Genomic DNA, 20,281 nt, shown 5'->3' with positions numbered 1-20,281 from the left:
TCAAATTATCTTGCTCATTTGTTTCCTTGTTATGATCTACCTCCACCACTAGACTTTAAACTTCAAGTACCCTCGGAGCCCCCTAGGAACAATATCTGGCACATAGTAGGCACTGAATAAGGATTTATGGAGTGAATGCATTTCTGAAGGTGAATAATGAAATCTGAGGAGACAGTGCTTTCGGGCTCTGCAAAGTAAAAGTAGCAGCTACTTTTGAGCCTGAAAGTGTGATCCTGGCAGGTAAGAGACACTTCTCACTAGATGTGTGCCTTGAAGCACCTCACTTGATGAAAACCGGGTTTCCTCTCCTGTGAAAAGGGCAGGGAGGCCCCTTCGGTTCATTGTTATTATCTGAGACGCTACAGAGACGGAGGGGGAAGACGGCGCTCAGCAGCAGAGCAGGAGGAAGGACGGAGAGGAAGGAAGTGCTTGGGGCGGGGGGGAGGTCTGGTGTCCCAGAGGGGAAAGGGGACGCCAGCGGGCGCCGGGGTTGCCAAGGGGGCACCGTGTATGTGGCTGGAACTGGGTAGGACAGGGCCTGGCACGGACTAGGAGCGAAGGGTACGAAAAGAGTGTTGGGGGACGCGGGTGGAGTCCGGTAACCAAGGGGCGACTAGAAGTAGGGAGGGGACGCCCAGGAGTTGACAAGGGTGAACCGAGAGGCGCGCGGTCTATCCGGTTGAGACTGGGCAGGACAGGACGCGGGATGGACCTGAAGCGAGCGAAGGGCATGCAGGGGTCACCGAAGAGGTCTCGAGGAATTCCTGGCGGCAGAGGGTGGCAAAGGCAGCAGAGTGGAGCGGGCGAGTGGGAAGGAGGCGCGGAGGGGTGCAGGTGGACCCTGGGCAGCCGAGGGCTCGCGGGGTCGCCGCGGGAGCGCGGAGGAGGCGCGGCTTGCGCGGGCTGGGCTGGGCTGGCCGGGCGCCGAGGAGGGGGCGCGCCGGGGTCGCCGTGGGCGAGCGCAGCAGCGGGGCTGGGCGCGGGCGGAGCAGCCCCAGTGGCTGTCGCCTCACTTCCGGGAACGCCGGGACACCGCGGCCGCAGCCTGCTAGCAGCTTGCCAACCCGCTGGCCCGGGGCTGTGGAGCGCGTGAGCGCGCAGGCCAGGCCAAAGCTCCACTGTCGGCTCGCGTGGGCCTGTCTGCGGCCATGGGGGCGTCCGCGCGCCTCTTGCGCGCAGTGATCATGGGGGCTCCGGGCTCGGGCAAAGGCACTGTGTCTTCGCGCATCACCCAGCACTTCGAGCTGAAGCACCTCTCCAGCGGGGACCTGCTCCGAGACAACATGCTGCGGGGCACAGGTGGGAGTCCTGGGCGAGGGCTTGCTGTGCGCGGTCGTCCGGGTCGGGGTTTGCGGGCAGAGGGGCCAAGGTGGGGGAAGCGGGTCCCGAATGCGGACGCAGCATTTCCCTCCCGCCGCCCGGGGGAGAGACTGAGCCCCGAAATCTCTGGTCCAAGGGCAGCTTCGGGCGGGTTATGGGGGGAAGGGACTAGGAAGTTAGGACTTGCTCGAAGTTTAAATGTGAAAGGAAACCATTGGCTTTGTTTGGGAGGCAAGTCTATCCCCTGTCGCAGCTGCTCTTGAGGGTCCATGGAGCCGGGCTGTGGCTTATTCTCCACGTGCCCTTGCACAGAGAAAACAGGCGTACGCCCTGCCAAGGTTTGCTCTTTTTCCCCTTACTTTCTGTAGTTGCGCTCTATGGGATCTTGTAGTTCTGACCTTTCCCCCGTAATCTGAATGCCGAGTATTATTTACGCTTGTTGCAGTCACAAAATTGGCTTAGATTTTGATATCCCCAGAGATTTCTGAAACACGAAGGCTTTTCTTATGCGTGGTTACATAAAAGATTGTTTATTTCTCATGCCAAATAAATGCTTGTAACTCAGCATAAAATCCAGTCAGCAATTTGTACACTTTACAATGGGCGAATTTGTGGTATGTAAATTCTATTTTAAGAACGCTGCTTTAAAAAAGTCAACAGCAGGATAAATTTCTTTCTCACAAGTGTTGACCTTTACTTTCCAAACAGAACCCATTGGAAACTCCTTTTGAAATCTGTTTACATAGAAATAATGCCTACACAAGGTTTTTTTTTTTTTCTTTTTTCTTTTTTAAAAAAAGGATTGGAAACAGGATAGAATTGCATAAAATAAAAAGCAAAGTCCTTTTCTTGCCTGGGTCCCACTCTTCAGAGGGGAACAGTGTGTATACTTCTAGAAGTGTTTACTTATGTACAAGCACATATATGTGTCTCCTTTATTTTATGTAATAAGTAACCGTGTATATAATATACACACACTCTGCACCAGTGTGTTTTCACTTTACATCTGGGATATTTTTCCACACGAAGACCTAGAAATCCATTTCATTCTTTATGTTTTATTTTTTTTCTTTTATCTTTTTTCTCCTTGTTGCATTTGTATTAGCAAAGTCTAGCATGTTCACACGTCATTAAGTAGTCTTAAAAATGATAATTTAATTTCATCAAGGTTCCATAATTATTAATTTAAGCATTTTCCTATTGTTAGCCACTGACATTGTTAACCATTCTTTGCTATAATAAATACTGCTATGACTATCCTTGTAAATGAACATTTGGCTGCATCTTTGCTTATTTCCTTCAAATAAATTCCTAGTGTGGAATTTCTGCAAGTATAGTACCATTAAATAAAGCTACAGAAGGACTGCACCAATTTACTGTCCAACCACCATTTCATGAAGGTGCTGTATTTTGTAACCCATGGTTGTATTTTATATCTAAAGTTTAAAATCATCTCAGAAGATAAAAGGACACTGAAAACACTGGGCAACCCACGACAGTAGCAAACCTGGAGTAACTGTAGACCACCACTGAACCTTAAAGTCAAGAAGCTTAAATCTGACCCACAGACATTTAGTCCAATCTTTTCTTTTAAAGATGAGGAAACTGAGTTCAGGAGACGTTAAAGAATTTATTCAATAGTAAAAAGTATTTCATGAAGAACTAGGGTTAAAACAACCCAGGTTTCTTTGTGTACCAATTAAATACCCTTTCCACTCATCCTCTTCTTATAAGGACACCAATCTTATTCAATTAATGCCCCACCCTTATGGCCTCTTTTAATCTTAGTTAGGTCCTTAAAGTCTCTGTCTCCAAAAACAAGTCACATGGGGGCTTAGGGTTTCAACATGTGGATTTGGAAGGCGCAATTCAGTCCATAGAAGATGTAAACACATAGTTTTAGCAGTGTGATACGTGTCCCAATAGAGACAAGTTTGTGACATTATGGAAGTCCTAGTTGCCTAGGAGGTTGAGAGACACCTCACTATGAAGACCCCTTTAAGACGGATGTTGAAAGATAAATAAGAGCTTATCAGGCAAAAGAGGGGAGCATGAGGCTTGTGCAAAGACTGGGAGGATCCAGAGGATGCCGAGCTCCCTGAGGGGTGGGGGTTTGAGGGTCAAGTACAAATAGGGAAGATGGGGGAAGGGGAGAAATCAGATGAAGCTGGACCCAGGTGGGCTTTTATGTAACTGAGAATTTATGCTACCGCAGAGTGAATGGGAAGGGGTGGAGTACAGACCTGGAAAGGGAACTTTCTAGATGCTTCACTGAAGAGGAGAGAGATTGGGTGATGGTTAGAGGGAAGACCAATGGTCAAGGGAGGCTTTTGTTTTCAATATGATTCTTGTGAAATATTCCATGTGTCAAAGAATTATCATGTCTATGTATGGTTAGAAGATTAAAATGAGCACCATTGACCCACGACCAGAGAGAAAACCAGGACTTCCCCCCAACCCCTCCCATGCACATCTCCTTCCTGCCCCCCAAAGGTATCCACTGTGTTGACTCAAGTGTTTTATTATTTGAGAAAGATTTTTTTTAAAAGCTTATCATTTAACGCATTCCCTGACATTCTTCTAGTTTCATTTTGTTTTGTTTTGACACATTTTCAAAGGTAAAGTTTTATGTAGTTTACCATGTAATGATGCTAAAAGCAAATTTGGCAGGAACTAGGTTAATTCTCTGTAGCTGCATGTAAAAGAGAACTGTTATATGCAGGTAGGTCACATCGCTCTTTTGTACTTCATAGCTGCTCGAACTAAGTTTGAATAAGCTCATTCAGATATGAGAGGTGGTTGGTTTGGGTTGCACTGTGAGATGTTGTGAGAATGACCAAGCTTCAAAAGTAGATGTAGAATTAAAAATTGGTTTTTATGTAATACAAACACTTATCCTCATACTAATGTCTACATGTTTTAGGATTTCTGATTTTTATCCTTAAAAGTTAGTTTTAACCTTCCTTATTTTTCTCTGACCTTCCTTTCCTGTTTTTATTTGTGTGTAACTTTGTAGAAAATTAGCTTATTATGAATAATTTACTTTTTTTGTTTGTTTTTGAGACAGAGTCTCGCTCTGTTGCCCGGGCTAGAGTGCAATAGCATTGCTCATAGCTCCCTGCAATCTCAAACTCCTGGGCTCAAGCAATCCTCCTGCCTCAGCCTCCTGAGTAGCTGGGACTAGAGGCACATGCCACCACGCCCGGCTCAGCTAATTTTTCTACTTTTTGTAGACACGGGGTCTTGCTCTTGGTCAGGCTGGTCTTGAACTCCTGGCCTCAAGCAATCCTCCCACCTCAGCCTCCAACAGTGCTGGGATTATAAGCATAAGCCACTGCACCTAGACAGAATAATTTACTTTTAAACTAGCTTTTTGTGTTTTGTAGGTGTGGGAGCTCCGAAATTTGTTAATTTTTGAATCAAAAAAGGAAATACAGTTGACCCTTGAACAACACAGGAGTTAGGGGTGCTGAAAACCCACATACAACTTTTGACTCTCCCAGAACTCAAGTACTAATATTAATAGCCTACTGTTGACCAGAGCCTCATCGATAAGATAAACAGGCATTAACATATTTTGCATGTTATATGTATTATATACTGTATTCTTAAAGTAAACTAGAGAAAAGAAAATATTAAGAAAGTTGTAACGAAGAGAAAGTGTATTTAGTATTCATTAAGTGGAAGTAGGTCATCATAAAGGTCTTCATCCACCTCGTCTTTGTGTTGAGTAGGCTGAGGAGGAGGGGGAGAAGAGGGGTTGGTTTTGCTGCCTCAAGGGTGGCAGAAACAGAAGAACCGCTTATAAGTAGACCCTCGCAGTTCAAACCTGAGTTGTTTGAGAGTCAACTATAGTATTTTTGTGAAAAGTCTATTAAGATGTAATACTAAATTATAGGCAATCAAACAAACAAAGTTTTACCAAATGTCCAAAGAACATGCTGGATGAGAGTCTTTGCATATAATTTTGGGAGGGAGCAAACATTTAAAATGTATTAATAATAAACTGCTCAGACTTTGAAATAGGGAGTTGAGTCATTTTTTTTTTTCTTTTAAATAAACTCCAATTGAAGCATTTCAGGCTTCAGGTTTTAATAAATACTGTGGATAAATGTTTATTGATAAAATTCATGATAAATGAAAAACACATTAGATTATACATAGGATTATCTATATATACACAAAACTCAAAGTATCTAGAAGTTTTTATATTATCAGTTTTAACAATAATTATCTCTGAGCAGTGATGGGATTATGAGTAGATTTTTCTTTGTTTCATATTTGCTTATCAGGAATTTTTCATCTTTTTTTTAATGGATATTGAGATTTAATTTATATGCCATAAAATCAACACTTGTAAAGTATGTGATTCAGTGGTTTTTAGTATATCCAGAGTTGTACAATCATTGCCTTCATTGATTTTAGAACATTTTTATCACCCCCAAAGAAATCCTGTTCGTATTAGTAGTCACTGCTCATTTCTCCCCAACCCTCCCAGCCCTAGGCAACTACCAATCTTCCTTCTGTCTCTGTAGATTTGCCTAGAGTGCCCATTTTATAAAAGTGGAATCATATAATATGTGGTCTTTTGTGTTTGGCTTCTTTCACTGAGCATGTTTTCAAATTTCCTCCATGTTGTAACATGTATCAGTACTTTGTTCCTTTTTATTGCTGGATAATATTCCACTATGTGGATATACCACACTTTATTTATTCATCAGTTGATGGACATCTGAGTTGTTTCTACTTCTTGGCTATTTTGAATAATACCACTATGAATATTCTTGTACAAATTTTTGTGTGGACATGTTTTTATTTCTCTTGGGTATATACCTAGGAGAGGAGTTTCTAGGTCATATAACTCTCTTTAATCTTTTAAAACTGCCACACTGTTCTACAAATTGGCTGTACCATTTTATAATCCTACCAGCAATAATGAGGGTTACAGTTTCTCCACATTCTTGCCAATACTTATTACAGGTATACTTTGTTTTATTGTGTTTCTCAGATACTGTATTTTTTACCTGTGGCAACCCTGTGTTGAGCAAGTCTATTGCTGCCATTTTTCTACCATGTGCTCGTTTCCCATTTCTGTGTCACATTTTGGTAATTCTTGAAATATTTAAAATGTTTCCATTATTACTCTATCTGTTGTGATGATCTGTGAGCAGTGATGTTTGATGTTATTGTAAAGGTTTTGGGGTGCCAGGAACCAAGCCCATGCAAGAAGGCAAATTTAAGCGATAAATGTTGTGTGTGTTCTGACTACTCCACCAACGAGCCATTCCTTAGTCTCTCCCCCTCTCCTTGGGCCTCCCTAGTCCCTGAAACACAACAATATTGAAAGTAAGCCAATTAATAACCCCACAATGGCCGCTAAGTGTTCAAATGAAAGGAAGAGAGTGGTACATCTCTCACCTTAAATCAAACGCTAGAAATGATTAAGTTTAGTGAGGAAGGCATGTTGAAAGCTGAGACAGGCCTAAAGCTAGGTTTCTTGTGCCAATCATTTAGCCAAGCTGTGACTGCAAAGGAAAAGTCCTTGAAGGAAATTAAAAGTGCAACTCCAGTGAACACAGGAATGATAAGAAAGTGAAACAACCTTATTGCTGATATGGAGAAAGTTTAAGTGTTCTGATAGATCAAACCAGCCACAACATTCCCTTAAGCCAAAGCCTAATCCAGAGCAAGCCCTAACTTTCTTCAGTGCTATAAAGGCTGAGAGAGGTGAGGAAGCTGCAGAAGAAAAGTTTGAAGCTAGCAGAGGTTGGTTCATGAGGTTGAAGGAAAGAAACCATCTCCAAAACATAAAAGTGTAAGCAAGTGCCTACTAGAAGTTGCAACAAGGTATCCAGAAGATCTAGCTAAGATCAATGATGAAGGTGGCTACACTAAACAACAATTTTTTCCATGTAGATGAAACAGCCTTCTATTGGCAGAAGATGCCATCTAGGCCTTTGATAGCTGGAGAGGAAAAGTCAATGCCTGGCTCCAAAAAGGACAGGCCGACTCTCTTGTTAGGGGCTAATGTAGCTGGTGACTTTAAGTTGAAGTCAGTGCTCATTTGCCATTCTGAAAATCTTAGCGTCCTTAAGAATTATGCTAAATCTATTCTGCCTTTGTTCTATAAATGGAACAACAAAGGCTGGATGACAGCGTATCTGTTTACAGCATGGTTTACTGAATATTTCAAGGCCACTGTTGAGATCCACTTCTCAAAAAAAAATTCCTTTGAAAATATTGACAATGCACCATTCTCAATGCATCATTGTATCACTGACAATGCACCTGGTCACCCAAGAGCTCTGATGGAGATGCACAAGGGGACGAATGTCATTTTCATGCCTGCTAACACGACACCCATTCTGCAGCCCATACAAGGAGTAATTTCAATGTTCAAGTCTTATTTAAGAAATATATTAATATTTCATAAGGGTATAGACGCCATAGATAGTGATTGCTGTGTTGTATTTGGGCAAAGTAAATCGAAAACCTTCTGAAAAGGATTCTAGGTGCCATAAGGAACATTTGTGATTCATGAGAGGAGGTCAAAATATCAACATTAATAGGAGTTTGGAAGAAGTTGATTCCAACCCTCATGGATGACTTTGAGGGGTCAAGAATTCAGTGGGGGAAGGAAATGCAGCTGTGGTGGAAACGGCAAGAGAACTAGAAGTGGAGCCTGAAGATGTGACTGAATTGCCACAATATCATGAAAAAACTTTGTAACAGAGGAGTAGTTGCATGGATGAGGAAAGAAAGTAGTTTCTTGAGATGGAAATCTACTCCAGGTGAAGATGCTGTGAACATCATTGAAATGACAACAAAGAATTTAGAATATGACATAAGCTTAGTTGATGAAGCAGTGGCAGGGTTTGAGAGGATGGACTCTAATTTCTAAAGTTCTACTGTGGGTAAAACGCTATCAAACAGCATCACATGCTACAGAGAAGTCTTTGTTGAAAGGGAGAGTCCATCAGTGCAGCCAACTTCTTTGTTGACTTATTTTAAGAAATTGCCACAGCCACCTGATACTTCACCAACCACCACTCTGCTGATCAGTCAGCAGCTGTGAGCATCCAGGCAAGACCCTCAACCAGCAAAAAGATAACGACTTGCTCAAGGCTCAGGTGATCGTTAGCACTTTTTAGAAATAAAGTATTTTTAAATTAAGGTATGTACATTGTTTTTTTAGACATAATGCTACTGCACACTTAATAGACTACACAGTATAATGTAAAGATAACTTTTATGTGCACTGGGAAACCAAAACATTTGTATGACTCAGTTGATTGCCATAGTCACTTTATTGTGGAGGTCTGGAACCAAACCCACAATATCTCTGAGGTATGCCTGTATTTGTCTTTTTGATTAAGTGTGAAATGGTATCTCATTGTGGTTTTAATTTGCATTTCCCTAATGACTAATGGTGTTGAGCATTTTTTTTCATGTGCTTTTTGGCCATTTGTATATCTTGTTTGGAAAAATGTGTATTCAGATCCTGTGCCCATTTTTAAGTTTTTTTTAATTTAATTTTTTTAATTGTTTTAAGAGTTCTTTAGCTATTCTAGATACAAGTTCCTCATCAGATACATGGCTTGCATAAATTTTCTCCCATCTCATGGATTGTCTTTCACTTTGTTGATGGAGTTCTTTGAAGCACAAAAGTTTTTAATTTTAAGTAAGCTGAATTTATATATTTTTTCCTTTGTTGGCTATGGTCTTGGTTTTGTATCTAAGAAACCATTGCCTAATGTGAAGTCATGAAGATTTATACCTATGTTTTCTTTTAAGAGTTTTATGCTTTTAGCTGTTACATTTAGGTCTATGATCCCTATTGAGTTAATTTTTATACAGGATATGTAGTAGAGGTCCAACTTCATTCTTTTGCATCTGGATATTCAGTCGTCCCAGCAGTGTTTGTTGAAAAGACTGTTTTTTCCCCATTGATTTATAGTGGCATCCTTGATGAAAATCAATTGAGAGTAAATTTGAGAGGTTATTTCTGGACTCCAATTCTAATCCCTTAATCTCTATGTCACTTCTTATGCTGGTACCACACAGTCTTGATTGCTGTTTTAAAATTGGAAGTTTGTGTCCTTCATCTTTGTTCTTCTTTTTCCAGATTGTTTTGACTATTTTGGGTCCCTAACATTTCCATATGAATTTTAGGATCTGCTTGTCAATTTCTGCAATGATACCAGCTAGAATTTTGGTAGAATTGCATTGAATCTGTAGATCATTTTTGGAGAATACTGTCATTCTAACAATATTAACTCTTATAAGCCATGAATAAGAGATTTCTTTCCATTTAGTTAGGTCTTCTTTAATTTCTTTAAACAATATTGTAGTTTTCAGATCAACACTTTTGTACTTTTAAAAAATGTATTGCTAATTTTCTTATTCTTTTTATGCAATTATAAATGGAATTGTTTCTTAGTTGCATTTTCAGATTGTTCCATTGCTAGATTTTTGTATATTGATCCTGTACCCTGCAACTTTATCGGATTCCTTTATTAGTTCTAATAGTTTTTAGTGTATCCCTTACGATTTTTTTTTTTTTTTTTTTTGAGACGGAGTCTCACTCTGTTGCCCAGGCTAGAGTGAGTGCCGTGGCGTCAGCCTAGCTCACAGCAACCTCAAACTCCTGAGCTCAAGCGATCCTCCTGTCTCAGCCTCCCGAGTAGCTGGGACTACAGGCATGCGCCACCATGCCCGGCTAATTTTTTCTATATATATTTTTAGCTGTCCATATAATTTCTTTCTATTTTTAGTAGAGGTGGGGTCTCGTCTCGCTCTTGCTCAGGCTGGTCTCGAACTCCTGAGCTCAAACGATCCGCCCACCTCGGCCTCCCAGAGTGCTAGGATTACAGGCGTGAGCCACCGCGCCCGGCCTCCCTTACGATTTTTTATGTACAAGACCATGTCATCTGCAAATAGAAATAGTTTTACTCCTTTTCTGGATGTTTTTTATTTCTGTTTCTGGATTAATTGCCCTGGCTAGTATTTCTAGTACAATATTGAATAGAAGTGGCAAGAGCAGATCATCTTTTCTTAAAGCTGTTCATGAACAGATGAAACTAAGTGCTTTATTAATTAATCCCATCATCTAAATCCATTTGTTGCAATTGGTTGGGTTTAGAAGAAGAAGACTTAGCCTAAAGAGTGAAAGTTGAGGGGAGGGACCAATACCAGTTTTTTCAGGACTCAGCTCTGGAGAATTGCAAGTTTTTACAGTTTTTTCCAAATGCTGTTGATGAGGCTGGAGCTCTACCTCCTCAGAGTAGAGGTCAAACGCCTGGAGACAGAGAGGTCCATACATTAACTCTATGGACCTTTCCAACAGGGTATTTTAGTGAGCCCCGAAAGCTCTTTCTCAGAACCTAGGCCCTTTTCCAAATGCAGTTTACAAATCCAACAGTACAGCTGTCGAATGGCAACCAGTTTCCATGTAGTTAATGTTCTTGGTTAAAATCTGAGGTTTCATGCATTTGACAATTTAGATTCTGTTTTGAGGTGTATGGCACTTCATACCAATAGTTATGAAAATGTTCATATATTCCATGACCCTTTGATCTGACTCCTGGGAATTTATCCATTAGAAATAATTCAGAAAAGCAAAAAAGAAAGAAAGAAAAAAAAGAAAGGGTGTTAAGATCTTTAACAGCATCAATGATGAGGAAAAACCAAGACTGATTTATATAATTTAAATGTCCAACAGTACTGCTGTGATAGTATATTTTTATATATTCATTTTCTATATTGATGGAGTACAATAGTTACCAAAAATTACTGTATAAAGTCACTGAAAAGTATTCACAAAATAATGCTAAAAAAATAGAAAAAAAGAACTTACAATGGTATGTGCACAGATTACAATAGTATAAAAATTCTGAATGTATATAAATGGTTTTATAAGGGAACATGAGGAAATGAAATACTCTTGCATAAGAATGACATATAGTTGGAGGTAATATTTTTAAATTGTTCATAAATCCTTTTCCGGGGAGTTTTATTAATAAAAATGTCATGTGATCACAGACCTAATTTGGTCAAAAATTAAATTGTATTATGAGAGCAACACCTGTTTTACAGGATTGGAAAAATCTACATAGTAACATGTGAGATCAGGCACTTACATTGAACCACTTCAAAATAATGACTATTTCAAATTCTTATTTAAAAAAATAATTTCAGTTATTCCATATATTTTTTCTGATAGAAAATTTAGAAAATAAAGAAAAATGCAAATTTGTAAAACAAATCACTCATAGTTCTATCACACAGAGATGACTACTGTTAACATATTGGACGAGAGCTTTATTTTTTTGGTTTATATATTTACATTTATATATTTTTCCATAATGGAGAATTTGAAGTAGGTTTAGATTGTTTTGTAACCTCTGTTTTTACCACTTTCATATGGGTGTGTCATCCAGAGGTCCCCTTCAGGCAGCCAGTTCCTAGGGACCTGGAATGGGATAAAACAAATGCACTTATGATTTCTTCCCCTTCTGCTGCAGAAATTGGTGTGTTAGCCAAGGCTTTCATTGACCAAGGGAAACTCATCCCAGATGATGTCATGACTCGGCTGGCCCTTCACGAACTGAAAAATCTCACCCAATACAGCTGGCTGTTGGATGGTAAGTGGAGTGTCGTGATCATTTCAGCTGCCTACAGTTATGAGTGCTGCCAGGACAGTGAAATTCACTCACTTTGTCACTTTTGAAAAATGTTTTATTTCTACCAATTTTTCCTGGTGTTCTGAACAAAATGTCCTTAATAACGATATTACAAAGTCAAAAATTTATGATCAAAATATAATTTTTAAATTCTCTAATGTATGTGGGTCTATTTCTGGATTCACTGATTAGTTACATTTGCCTGTCTCTTTGTTTTTGAACCACATTGTTTAGCTATATAATACATTTGTTTATCTGTTAGGGTTTGTTCCTTTGCATTAATAATTTTCTTTTAGCTGAACTTTAATATCATTTTGTCACATTCCAAAAATAGCCTCTTGAATTTGAATGAAGTTAATGAGTTCAGTCTGAGTCCAAAGTCAGGAAAAAGCCAGTGTTTCAGTTAGAAGGTAGTCAGGAGGAACTCTCCCTCCTTAAAAGTGAGTGGATGAGGCCCACCCACATTAGGAAGGACAATATGCTTTATTTACTCAGCCTACCTTTTTTAATGTTAATCTCATACAAAAACACCCTGACAGACACACCCAGAATAATGCTTGAGCAAATATCCAGGCACCTCATGGCCCAGTCAAATTGACACATAACCACAGTTGCACTACAGCTGTGATCAGCCTGCCTGGTATTATTCCTTTTGTTCAGGTTGCACAGTAATTCTTTCTTTTTCTTTCTTCTTTCTCTCTCTTCCTTTCCTGCCCCTCTCCTTGCTTCCTTTTTTTTTTTTTTTTCCCTTTGGTTTACTTTATAAAGGCTTTCCAAGGACACTTCCACAGGCAGAAGCCCTGGATAAAGCTTATCAGATAGACACAGTGATTAACCTGAATGTGCCCTTTGAGGTCATTAAACACCGTCTCACTGCTCGCTGGATTCATCCAGCCAGTGGCCGAGTCTACAACATTGAATTCAACCCTCCCAAAACTGTGGTGAGTAGTTGTTGTGGAACTGACATATAGCAGACTACTGTCCTCGAGTCCTCTTGCCCTCACAAATGTAAGTTTCGTGAATTTGGAAATCCTCTGCCTGACCAAAACTCGTTGGGGTATATTCGCAGGTTACTTGGTAGAGTCGACTGGTACAGTCCACTCAGCTTGCCAGTGTAGGTGCCCAGGGAGCAACAGGGGGTTGTTATTCATTCAAAACCATTCAGTGATTTCCAACTCTGTGCCAGGGAGTGCGTTAGGAGTTCGAGTGACAGAGATTTACAACATCTTGACTTATTTAGGGCTTGTAGTTGAGATTCCAAGTCTGTAGCTGAATCTTTTTGTATATATATGAAATTACTTAGAAGCTGCTTAGAAAACCTTTTAATCTAAGGAGAAGATGACTGACAACTGTGGAAGTCATCCTGGGGTCTCCTGGCTCTGTGCTGCAATGATCTGTCTTTAGGTTGGATTCCATTCATTTAAGTCAGCACATCGTTGTGCTTGTTGTTTTCACAGAGAAGATGTCTGTTTAAAAAAAATAGAACTGCTTGTAAAAATGTCCTTCAAAAATATGATACTTGATGCTAGTGTCTTCTAACTCCTGTTTAGGGCATTGACGATGTCACTGGGGAGCCTCTCATTCAGCGTGAGGATGACCGACCAGAGACGGTTATCAAGAGACTGAAGGCTTATGAAGCCCAAACAAAGCCAGTCCTGGACTATTACCAGTGAGTTTTTGCTTTTCAGAACTTCTCTTGCATGAAGAAGCACTAAGTCAGTTTTTGATTTTCCATACTTTACAGCTGAAATGCTAACATACCAGAAGACCCAATTCAAATTGGCTTAAGCAATAAAGGAAATGTATTAGCTTATGTACAAGAAGTCCAGAAGGTAGGCTGGCCTTCTGTCACTTCAAGGTTTGATCAAAGTTTTGCCATACTCTTGGCTTTGTGTATTGGCTTTGTCCTCAGGCTTCCTGAATGGTCACAGACATCTGCAGGAACAGTCGGGCCCTCTTTCATGAAGGGCTGAGGGGTCACCTTTCCCCCAATGAAAACAAGCCCCGAGCATCACTCAGACTGAGTCAGCTTTAACAGCCACTGTAGTCAGGGAATGCCTGGCACTGACTGTTTTAGGCATGGGTTACTGCCCATTCCTGAACCAGTCGCTGGGGTGGGAAGGATTACACTGATTAAACTGATTTAGTCCACACCCAGAACTGAGGGTGGGTCAGTCTCACCCACACTATACTATGTACAGATGCTCCCCAATTTACCATGGAATTACATCCTGATAAACCCATTATAATTTGAAAGCACCAAACATCATAGCTTAGCCTAGTCTACCTTAAATGTGCTCAGAACACTTATATTAGCTTACATTTGGGCAGAATCATCTAACAGGAAGCCTATTTTATGATAAAGTACTGAATATTTCATGTGATTTATCGAATACTATAATTACGGTAACAGCTAATTTATAGTATCTGTTATTGTAAGTGAAAAGCAGAATGCTTGCTTGTATGGGTACTCAAAATACAATTTCTACTGAATGCATATTGCTCTCGGACCATCATAAAGTCAAAAAATCGTAAGTTCTATCATCATAAATTGCGGATCTTCTGTAGTGCAGGGAGGGCCAGAACAAATGCTGGGGAGGCAAACCTAATAATGCCCACTCCATCTGCCAACAGAGGAACGGTATAGCACAGAAGAATCTCAAATGGCAACTAGTCCCTCAGATCACTTATTTGGCTAGTCGGCTTTAAAGGCTTACATGCTAACATTATTTTGTCTGCTCTTCAGGGAATTCATACCACACAGGAAATATGGGAACTATAATGAGTTAATGTGTGACTCAGGCTAAGTAACAGTCCTGTTTTCTTACTCAGCCTTTCCCTCTCCTTACAAAGAGGGCTGATCGCCTCCGCTTCCATTGATTCGCTTACTGAATAATGATTCAGTGTCAAGGCAGTACAGGTCGTGGGTAGAGCAGACTCTGGAACCAGAATGCAAAAGTTCAAGTCCCAACTCCCCATTTAATTAACTTTGTTTTTACCTCTTGTCTAACTAACCTCTACCTGTTTTTTCCTCTATAAATGGGGGTGAGAATAGAGGGTTGAATGATTGAGTTAATATATATAACTCTTAGAATTGTGCCTGACACATACTAAGCACTACATAAATGTTAGCTATTACTGTTGTAATAAAGTATGCAATAAAAATCTGAAGCAATAGTCTCCAAACGGTTTTAATAGTTATTTCAGAATGGTGAAATTACAAGGGAGTTGGCAATTCACTTTTTATAGTAGCTCTTACTGTAATTTCGTGATTTGTATAATGAGCCTGGCTCTATAGATTACCAGCTCTGTGGCCTTGGGCAAGGTATTTAACCTCCATGCCACAAATTCCTTATTTGCAAAATCAGGTGATGTTAAATAGTACCCACTTTATAGTGTTGTTAAGGGAATTAATAATGTGAGAGAAACCGTGGGAAGACTTAAAGTAGCCCTGGCATCTATTACATCACTGTCAGCAATTATTATTTACTCTGTTGACGCTGTGCTAGTCCCTTAGTTCACATAATTAGACCCAGTCCCTGTCAGGCCCTAAGAAACTCACCTTCTCTATGTGGGTCAGGCAGGGAGCTGGGTAAACAGTATTTATCATACAGTGTGACACATACTTATATTAACCAGGAACCTAATTCACACTAGCTTACACAAAAGGGAAATTTATTGGCAACTAAAAAGTCCAAAGGTAGGTGACTAGGTCCAGGTGTTTAAAAGGTGTTATCAAGAATCAGTCACTCAGCTCCATTGTCCAGTGTTGGCTTCAGTCTGGGAGGGGGGCTTGAAGGGGGGGCTCTTCCTGTGTGGCAGCCCAACACTCCAGCTTACCTCCTACCAGTTCAGCCATGCCAGCATAAAAAAAGCCTCTCTTGCCAGCAAAAGTCCTGGGGTTGGCACTGATTAGCTCTGATCATGTCCATTCTTGAAGATAGGGAATGGGGCAATCTCACCTGAACCTCAGGGACTGAGTTTGACAGAGAGATTTTCCCAAAAGTAACCAGAAGAAGGGAGTATGCATTGTTGCTGGGCAGGTAACACCACTGCAAGAGGCAACCCCTGAATGCAGTGAAGTACCAGGGCTGTCGGAATTAGTTCTGCCACAGTGTGGGAAAGAAAGTTAGAGAAGTCCACAGAGATGAAGTGAATGACTTGGGTTCTTATCTTAGGAGATATCTTAGATGTCTTAGGAGAAGTCTTTCTAGGCTTCTTCTGCCTTTTGCTAGTTCCAAGCTTTTCCTTCTAAGTTCCCACACATAGAACTAAGGCTGGACTTAACTAAAAATTAAAAGTGGTGTTTGCAAGAACCTTAGTAATAGTCAGCATTGTTATTTAAAAATGCCAACAATTGTACTTGTTTTTTTAAAACTCTTCTCAGCTACGGGACGTTTATAAGTCTTTGTTTACAAACATGATGCTCATTGTGGAGGACAACTTGTTGAAGCTGGTCCCATTTTATTATACAGAAATTAGAATGACAAATGTTCATCCTAAATGTACAGTTTTTGGATAGAATAGGTGCCTTAGTAATTAGCCCACTTGTTACACTGGCTTGACTTAAAGTGGCTCAAGAGGCTTATGACAGTCAAGAAGCTTGTTTGCATGAAAGCTGTGAATTTAGAAGGAGGGCTTCTAATATCCAGAGAATACTGTATTTGCATAATTTCTCTCCTTAGCAGATATTTGTTACCAAGAAAACAGTAGGAGGTGTGATGTAACCGAGGCAAATTGTATGAGGTATCAAGAAAGGAATGCTTTTGTCCCTAGGGAAACCTCTGAACCCTAGTAAGAAGGGTTACAGAGGTGTGACTGATCCTGTTTTCAGAAAGTAATAAACTAGAGTTCTTCAGTTGCTCTTATATAGCCTTTAAACCAATGTGTGCATGGGTTAGAGGAGGGGTGTTAGCAAGAGGAATGCCAGAATCTCTCGAGGGAATGTGTGGTTTGGAAAGAAACCCCACGGTTCTGATCCTCACTCAACCATACTACCCACGGGAAACTGGAGTAAATAAAATAGACTTTGGCTGCTGGTCTGGTGACAAGCCAGACAAATCTGCCTGGGGAGAAATGGAAAAACTCAATAGGAAAAACAATAAAAGCAACACTTTTTATTCCCCTTTCTGTTAAAATTCAGAAGGGTAGAATAAAGGAAAAAACAAACCCAGGCAAAAAGGAAAGATAACCAAGTCTTAGAAAGCTGTTTTTGCCAAGGAATAAGTAAGACAAAACCAAGGGGTTTTCTGGTATCTGACAGGCTCTGTCTGGAAACCAGATACCAACGTGGTGATTTGAGGCTAAGTTACTTTACAAGAGACAATTGTATTAGTAAGATAAGAAACTTTGAGCTTTGGAAAGGATTAAATGAACTAGTACATGTAAAGCCTTTAGCACAGGGTTTAGCACACAGCAGCACATGCTCAATAAATGATAGGTGCTATTATTTTTTTAAAAGCCCAATTCTATAAGTCAGAGGGCACAACTGAAACTAAAATCTAGGTTTTCCAATGCCTAGCCAAGTGCCTTTCTATCTTGATCACACAGATCTATACTTACCAAGAGTCCTAAATCTACATTATTATAATTTACAAAAAAGCTTTAAAAAGCTCATTAGGAAGACTCAGACATGTGTTTTGTTTGTTTTTCATCTTTAGGAAAAAAGGCGTGTTGGAAACATTCTCCGGAACAGAAACCAACAAGATTTGGCCCCACGTATATGCTTTCCTACAAACTAAAGTTCCACAAACAAACCAAAAAGCCTCAGTTACTCCATGAGGAGAAATGCATATAACTAGTAAGATGAGCAAAACCTCCTTGTCCTTGCATTTAGAAGCTTCTATTCTTAAGACTCCAGCTTGTATGAATATTCTTTTAGAATTATGTTACTTTTATTTCTACTGATTTTATACTGGATACTAAGGATGTGCCAAATGAGTCAGATACTAAGATTAAGTTTTTTGAAATTATCTAGTGTGTCTTATCTAGTTATCTTCTATGGGTGTGCAATTCAAAAATATCAGAGATGTCTAAACTTTTATAACATCTGTTAGAGCAAAATTAAAAGAGCAATTGGTAGTAATATAGCCTCTTATTCAGTAAGAATAAATGGTGGATAAAATTTCCATATTTTTCTGGAAAGGTTTAAAAAATTATCTGTCATTTGGGGAAAATATCTCTTCAAAGGTTTTTGCATAGATTGATGCCAAAAATGACATTTCTAACATGGTGGAACATGGTTTCATGAGATACCATATCTATGAAATTCCAGAAAAAAAGCAACTGGATTTACAGATCTGTTGCAAGATACAAATAAGAAGTGTATAAAGTAGGCATGCTGTATTTTGTTGTTAAACGTACCTTCAGTTTACTCAGAATTTCAGTTTGCTATAAAAATGTATTAATTACCATATAGGAAAATATTACTTTAAGATGACTTGTTTTGTTTTCAAAATACGTATGTATTGAGGGATATGATTTATGTCAGAAATTGACATTACAAATTCTTGGATAAGCACCAAAATTGAATGAATTTTCAACAGAAAATGTAATTAAAGTCTTGTTTTTAGGTGTAACTCAGGTTAAGAAATGCGTGTTTCAGGATCTACTTGCCAGTTTTTCTCTTTGATCCAAACATGTTCTGCCTTGATAAATCTAAGATATAGTGAAAGGAAAGGAAGGAGGGAAGAAAGGGAGGAAAAGAAGAAAAAAAAGAAAAGAGAAAACCCATGGCACTATGTAAAATGAGCATACTTTGTCTTTAGGAAATAGAAAGAGATCAGGCATGCCTGGGGAATATTCCCTTGGCATAAATAGCAATCATAATTAGTAAACAGGTATAGCAATAAAAAGAATGCATATGATAGGGTAACAAGGACCAGGAGAATAACTGAGTTTCCTGAAGGAGTTCTTTATTCCCAAGGAATTGGTTGGTATCTGCTAGCTTTTACTGTCACTCTATCTTAGGGAGAAAGAACTCTGCTGGCAAGTGTTATGTGAGCAGCCATTTATAAATATAAACCATTTCGATTCCTTAGTGGGGTAACAAGGATGCATGCTTATGTACCGTGACCTGGAGGAGAAGTGGGGTAATATGAGAGACGGAAGAAAAACCTATTCCTTCCATAGGATATTTACTCTTACTTGGTGCTAAATCAAATGAAACAAGCCCCGTACATGCTGTTATTAACTGCCTTTGAAAATTCGGCCCATTTTATTCCAGGCACATACAAATGCCAGCAAATAGTTCTTATGTATCCTGGGGGAAAAAAACTTATTTTCCTTTTCCTTTGATTTTTCAAAAATTTATTGTTGATCTTTCAAAATGGACCAAGTCTTTTTTAAAGGATTATAGTAAACATTTCATTCTTTATAAAACTTTATATAATGCCTTATTTGAATATTAATATGTGTTTTCTAAAAATATTGTGAACCACTAAACTTATGAATTATCACTAGATTATCAGGCATGCATTAGTCTTTATTAGAATAAAATGAAATTTCTTAACTGAGGCTATTACTTTCTCTTTGATGCCTCACAGGGCCTACTCCATCCCACCTTCCTTTCTGCTGTCCTGATGTCTCATTGGCTTCTGAATGAGGCACTGTGTTCTAATAAATTGTCTTAAAACAGTACATAGCCTGGTTTCATTTTACACAATACTTTATCTCCTGCTATAGTATTATAGCCATACTAGGCCTTCATAGTACCCTTAGCAGATCTGGAAATCAAAGAGAAGGGTAGAAGAACATGGCTATGAAAACTAAGACTCTTCTTCTCTGTGACCATTCCCTAAACACTTAAACCAAAGTTTTGCAAATACATTTATTACTTTGGGAAATGCCTATGACTTTTTTATTAAAACATAAAATAATTTGTTTTCTGCTGAATGAGTTGATGTCACAGACAGTGCTGTTTAAGAATATCATTGCTGAGGAGTGCATCCTGCTTAAAAAAAAAAAACCATAATGCTGTAATGACCAACATTATGATTTATGTGCCACATGGAAATACATCTGGAGCTGAATGTCCTGGCTAGGAAAAGCCACTATATTGTATAGGTAAAAGCTAATGAGAACAGTACCTCAACCTATTACCCTATTTCCTGGAGTAACAGTTATTTTGGTATACCTTTTATAAGCATTGCGTGCTATGGGAAATGAAAATTCACAATTGTTAGCACCAACCACCCAGAAATTCTATTTCTGCTCTTAATTCCATTTGAAATAGATTAAATTTCTAAACCCCAGCCTGTGGCTCCTTTTCCCTCAGCTAT

The 20,281-nt window shown here is 39.4% G+C and overlaps 2 protein-coding genes across 3 annotated transcripts in view; one reads left to right on the top strand and one right to left on the bottom strand.

The window, feature by feature from the left end:
- The first annotated feature begins 806 nt into the window (after positions 1 to 806).
- AK3 (adenylate kinase 3) lies at positions 807 to 18,773 on the top strand. 2 transcript variants are annotated; one of them, XM_069476457.1, is made up of 5 exons: positions 811 to 1,299; positions 11,844 to 11,963; positions 12,771 to 12,943; positions 13,553 to 13,671; positions 17,663 to 18,773. In XM_069476457.1, exons 1-5 carry the CDS (start codon positions 1,149 to 1,151, stop codon positions 17,781 to 17,783), a joined length of 684 nt encoding a protein of 227 aa, XP_069332558.1. In that variant the 5' UTR covers positions 811 to 1,148; the 3' UTR covers positions 17,784 to 18,773. The 2 variants fall into 2 exon arrangements, with proteins under 2 accessions (XP_069332559.1, XP_069332558.1); XM_069476458.1 differs by lacking the exon at positions 11,844 to 11,963 and having other exon boundaries at positions 807 to 1,299.
- Positions 11,673 to 20,281, bottom strand: part of CDC37L1 (cell division cycle 37 like 1, HSP90 cochaperone) — a 36,329-nt gene continuing 27,720 nt past the window's right edge. The window contains exon 7 of the mRNA XM_069476455.1: positions 11,673 to 11,791. Within this exon, the coding sequence (XP_069332556.1) occupies positions 11,705 to 11,791 (87 nt within the window). The 3' untranslated portion in view covers positions 11,673 to 11,704. The remainder of the gene's footprint in view (positions 11,792 to 20,281) is intronic.

The sequence above is a fragment of the Eulemur rufifrons genome, chromosome 7 (genome assembly GCF_041146395.1).
Source record: "Eulemur rufifrons isolate Redbay chromosome 7, OSU_ERuf_1, whole genome shotgun sequence".
NCBI classification, from domain to species: Eukaryota; Metazoa; Chordata; class Mammalia; order Primates; family Lemuridae; genus Eulemur; species Eulemur rufifrons.
Note: the sequence above shows the minus strand (reverse complement) of the source record. Positions and strands in the feature narration are given on the sequence as shown.

Coding starts and splice junctions, on each gene's coding strand:
- AK3 (XM_069476457.1), top strand. CDS start 1,149: ATGGGGGCGTCCGCGCGCCTCTTGCGCGCAGTGATCATGGGGGCTCCG. Junction 1,300..11,843: donor CAACATGCTGCGGGGCACAG/GTGGGAGTCCTG, acceptor CTTCTGCTGCAG/AAATTGGTGTGTTAGCCAAG. Junction 12,944..13,552: donor TCAACCCTCCCAAAACTGTG/GTGAGTAGTTGT, acceptor ACTCCTGTTTAG/GGCATTGACGATGTCACTGG.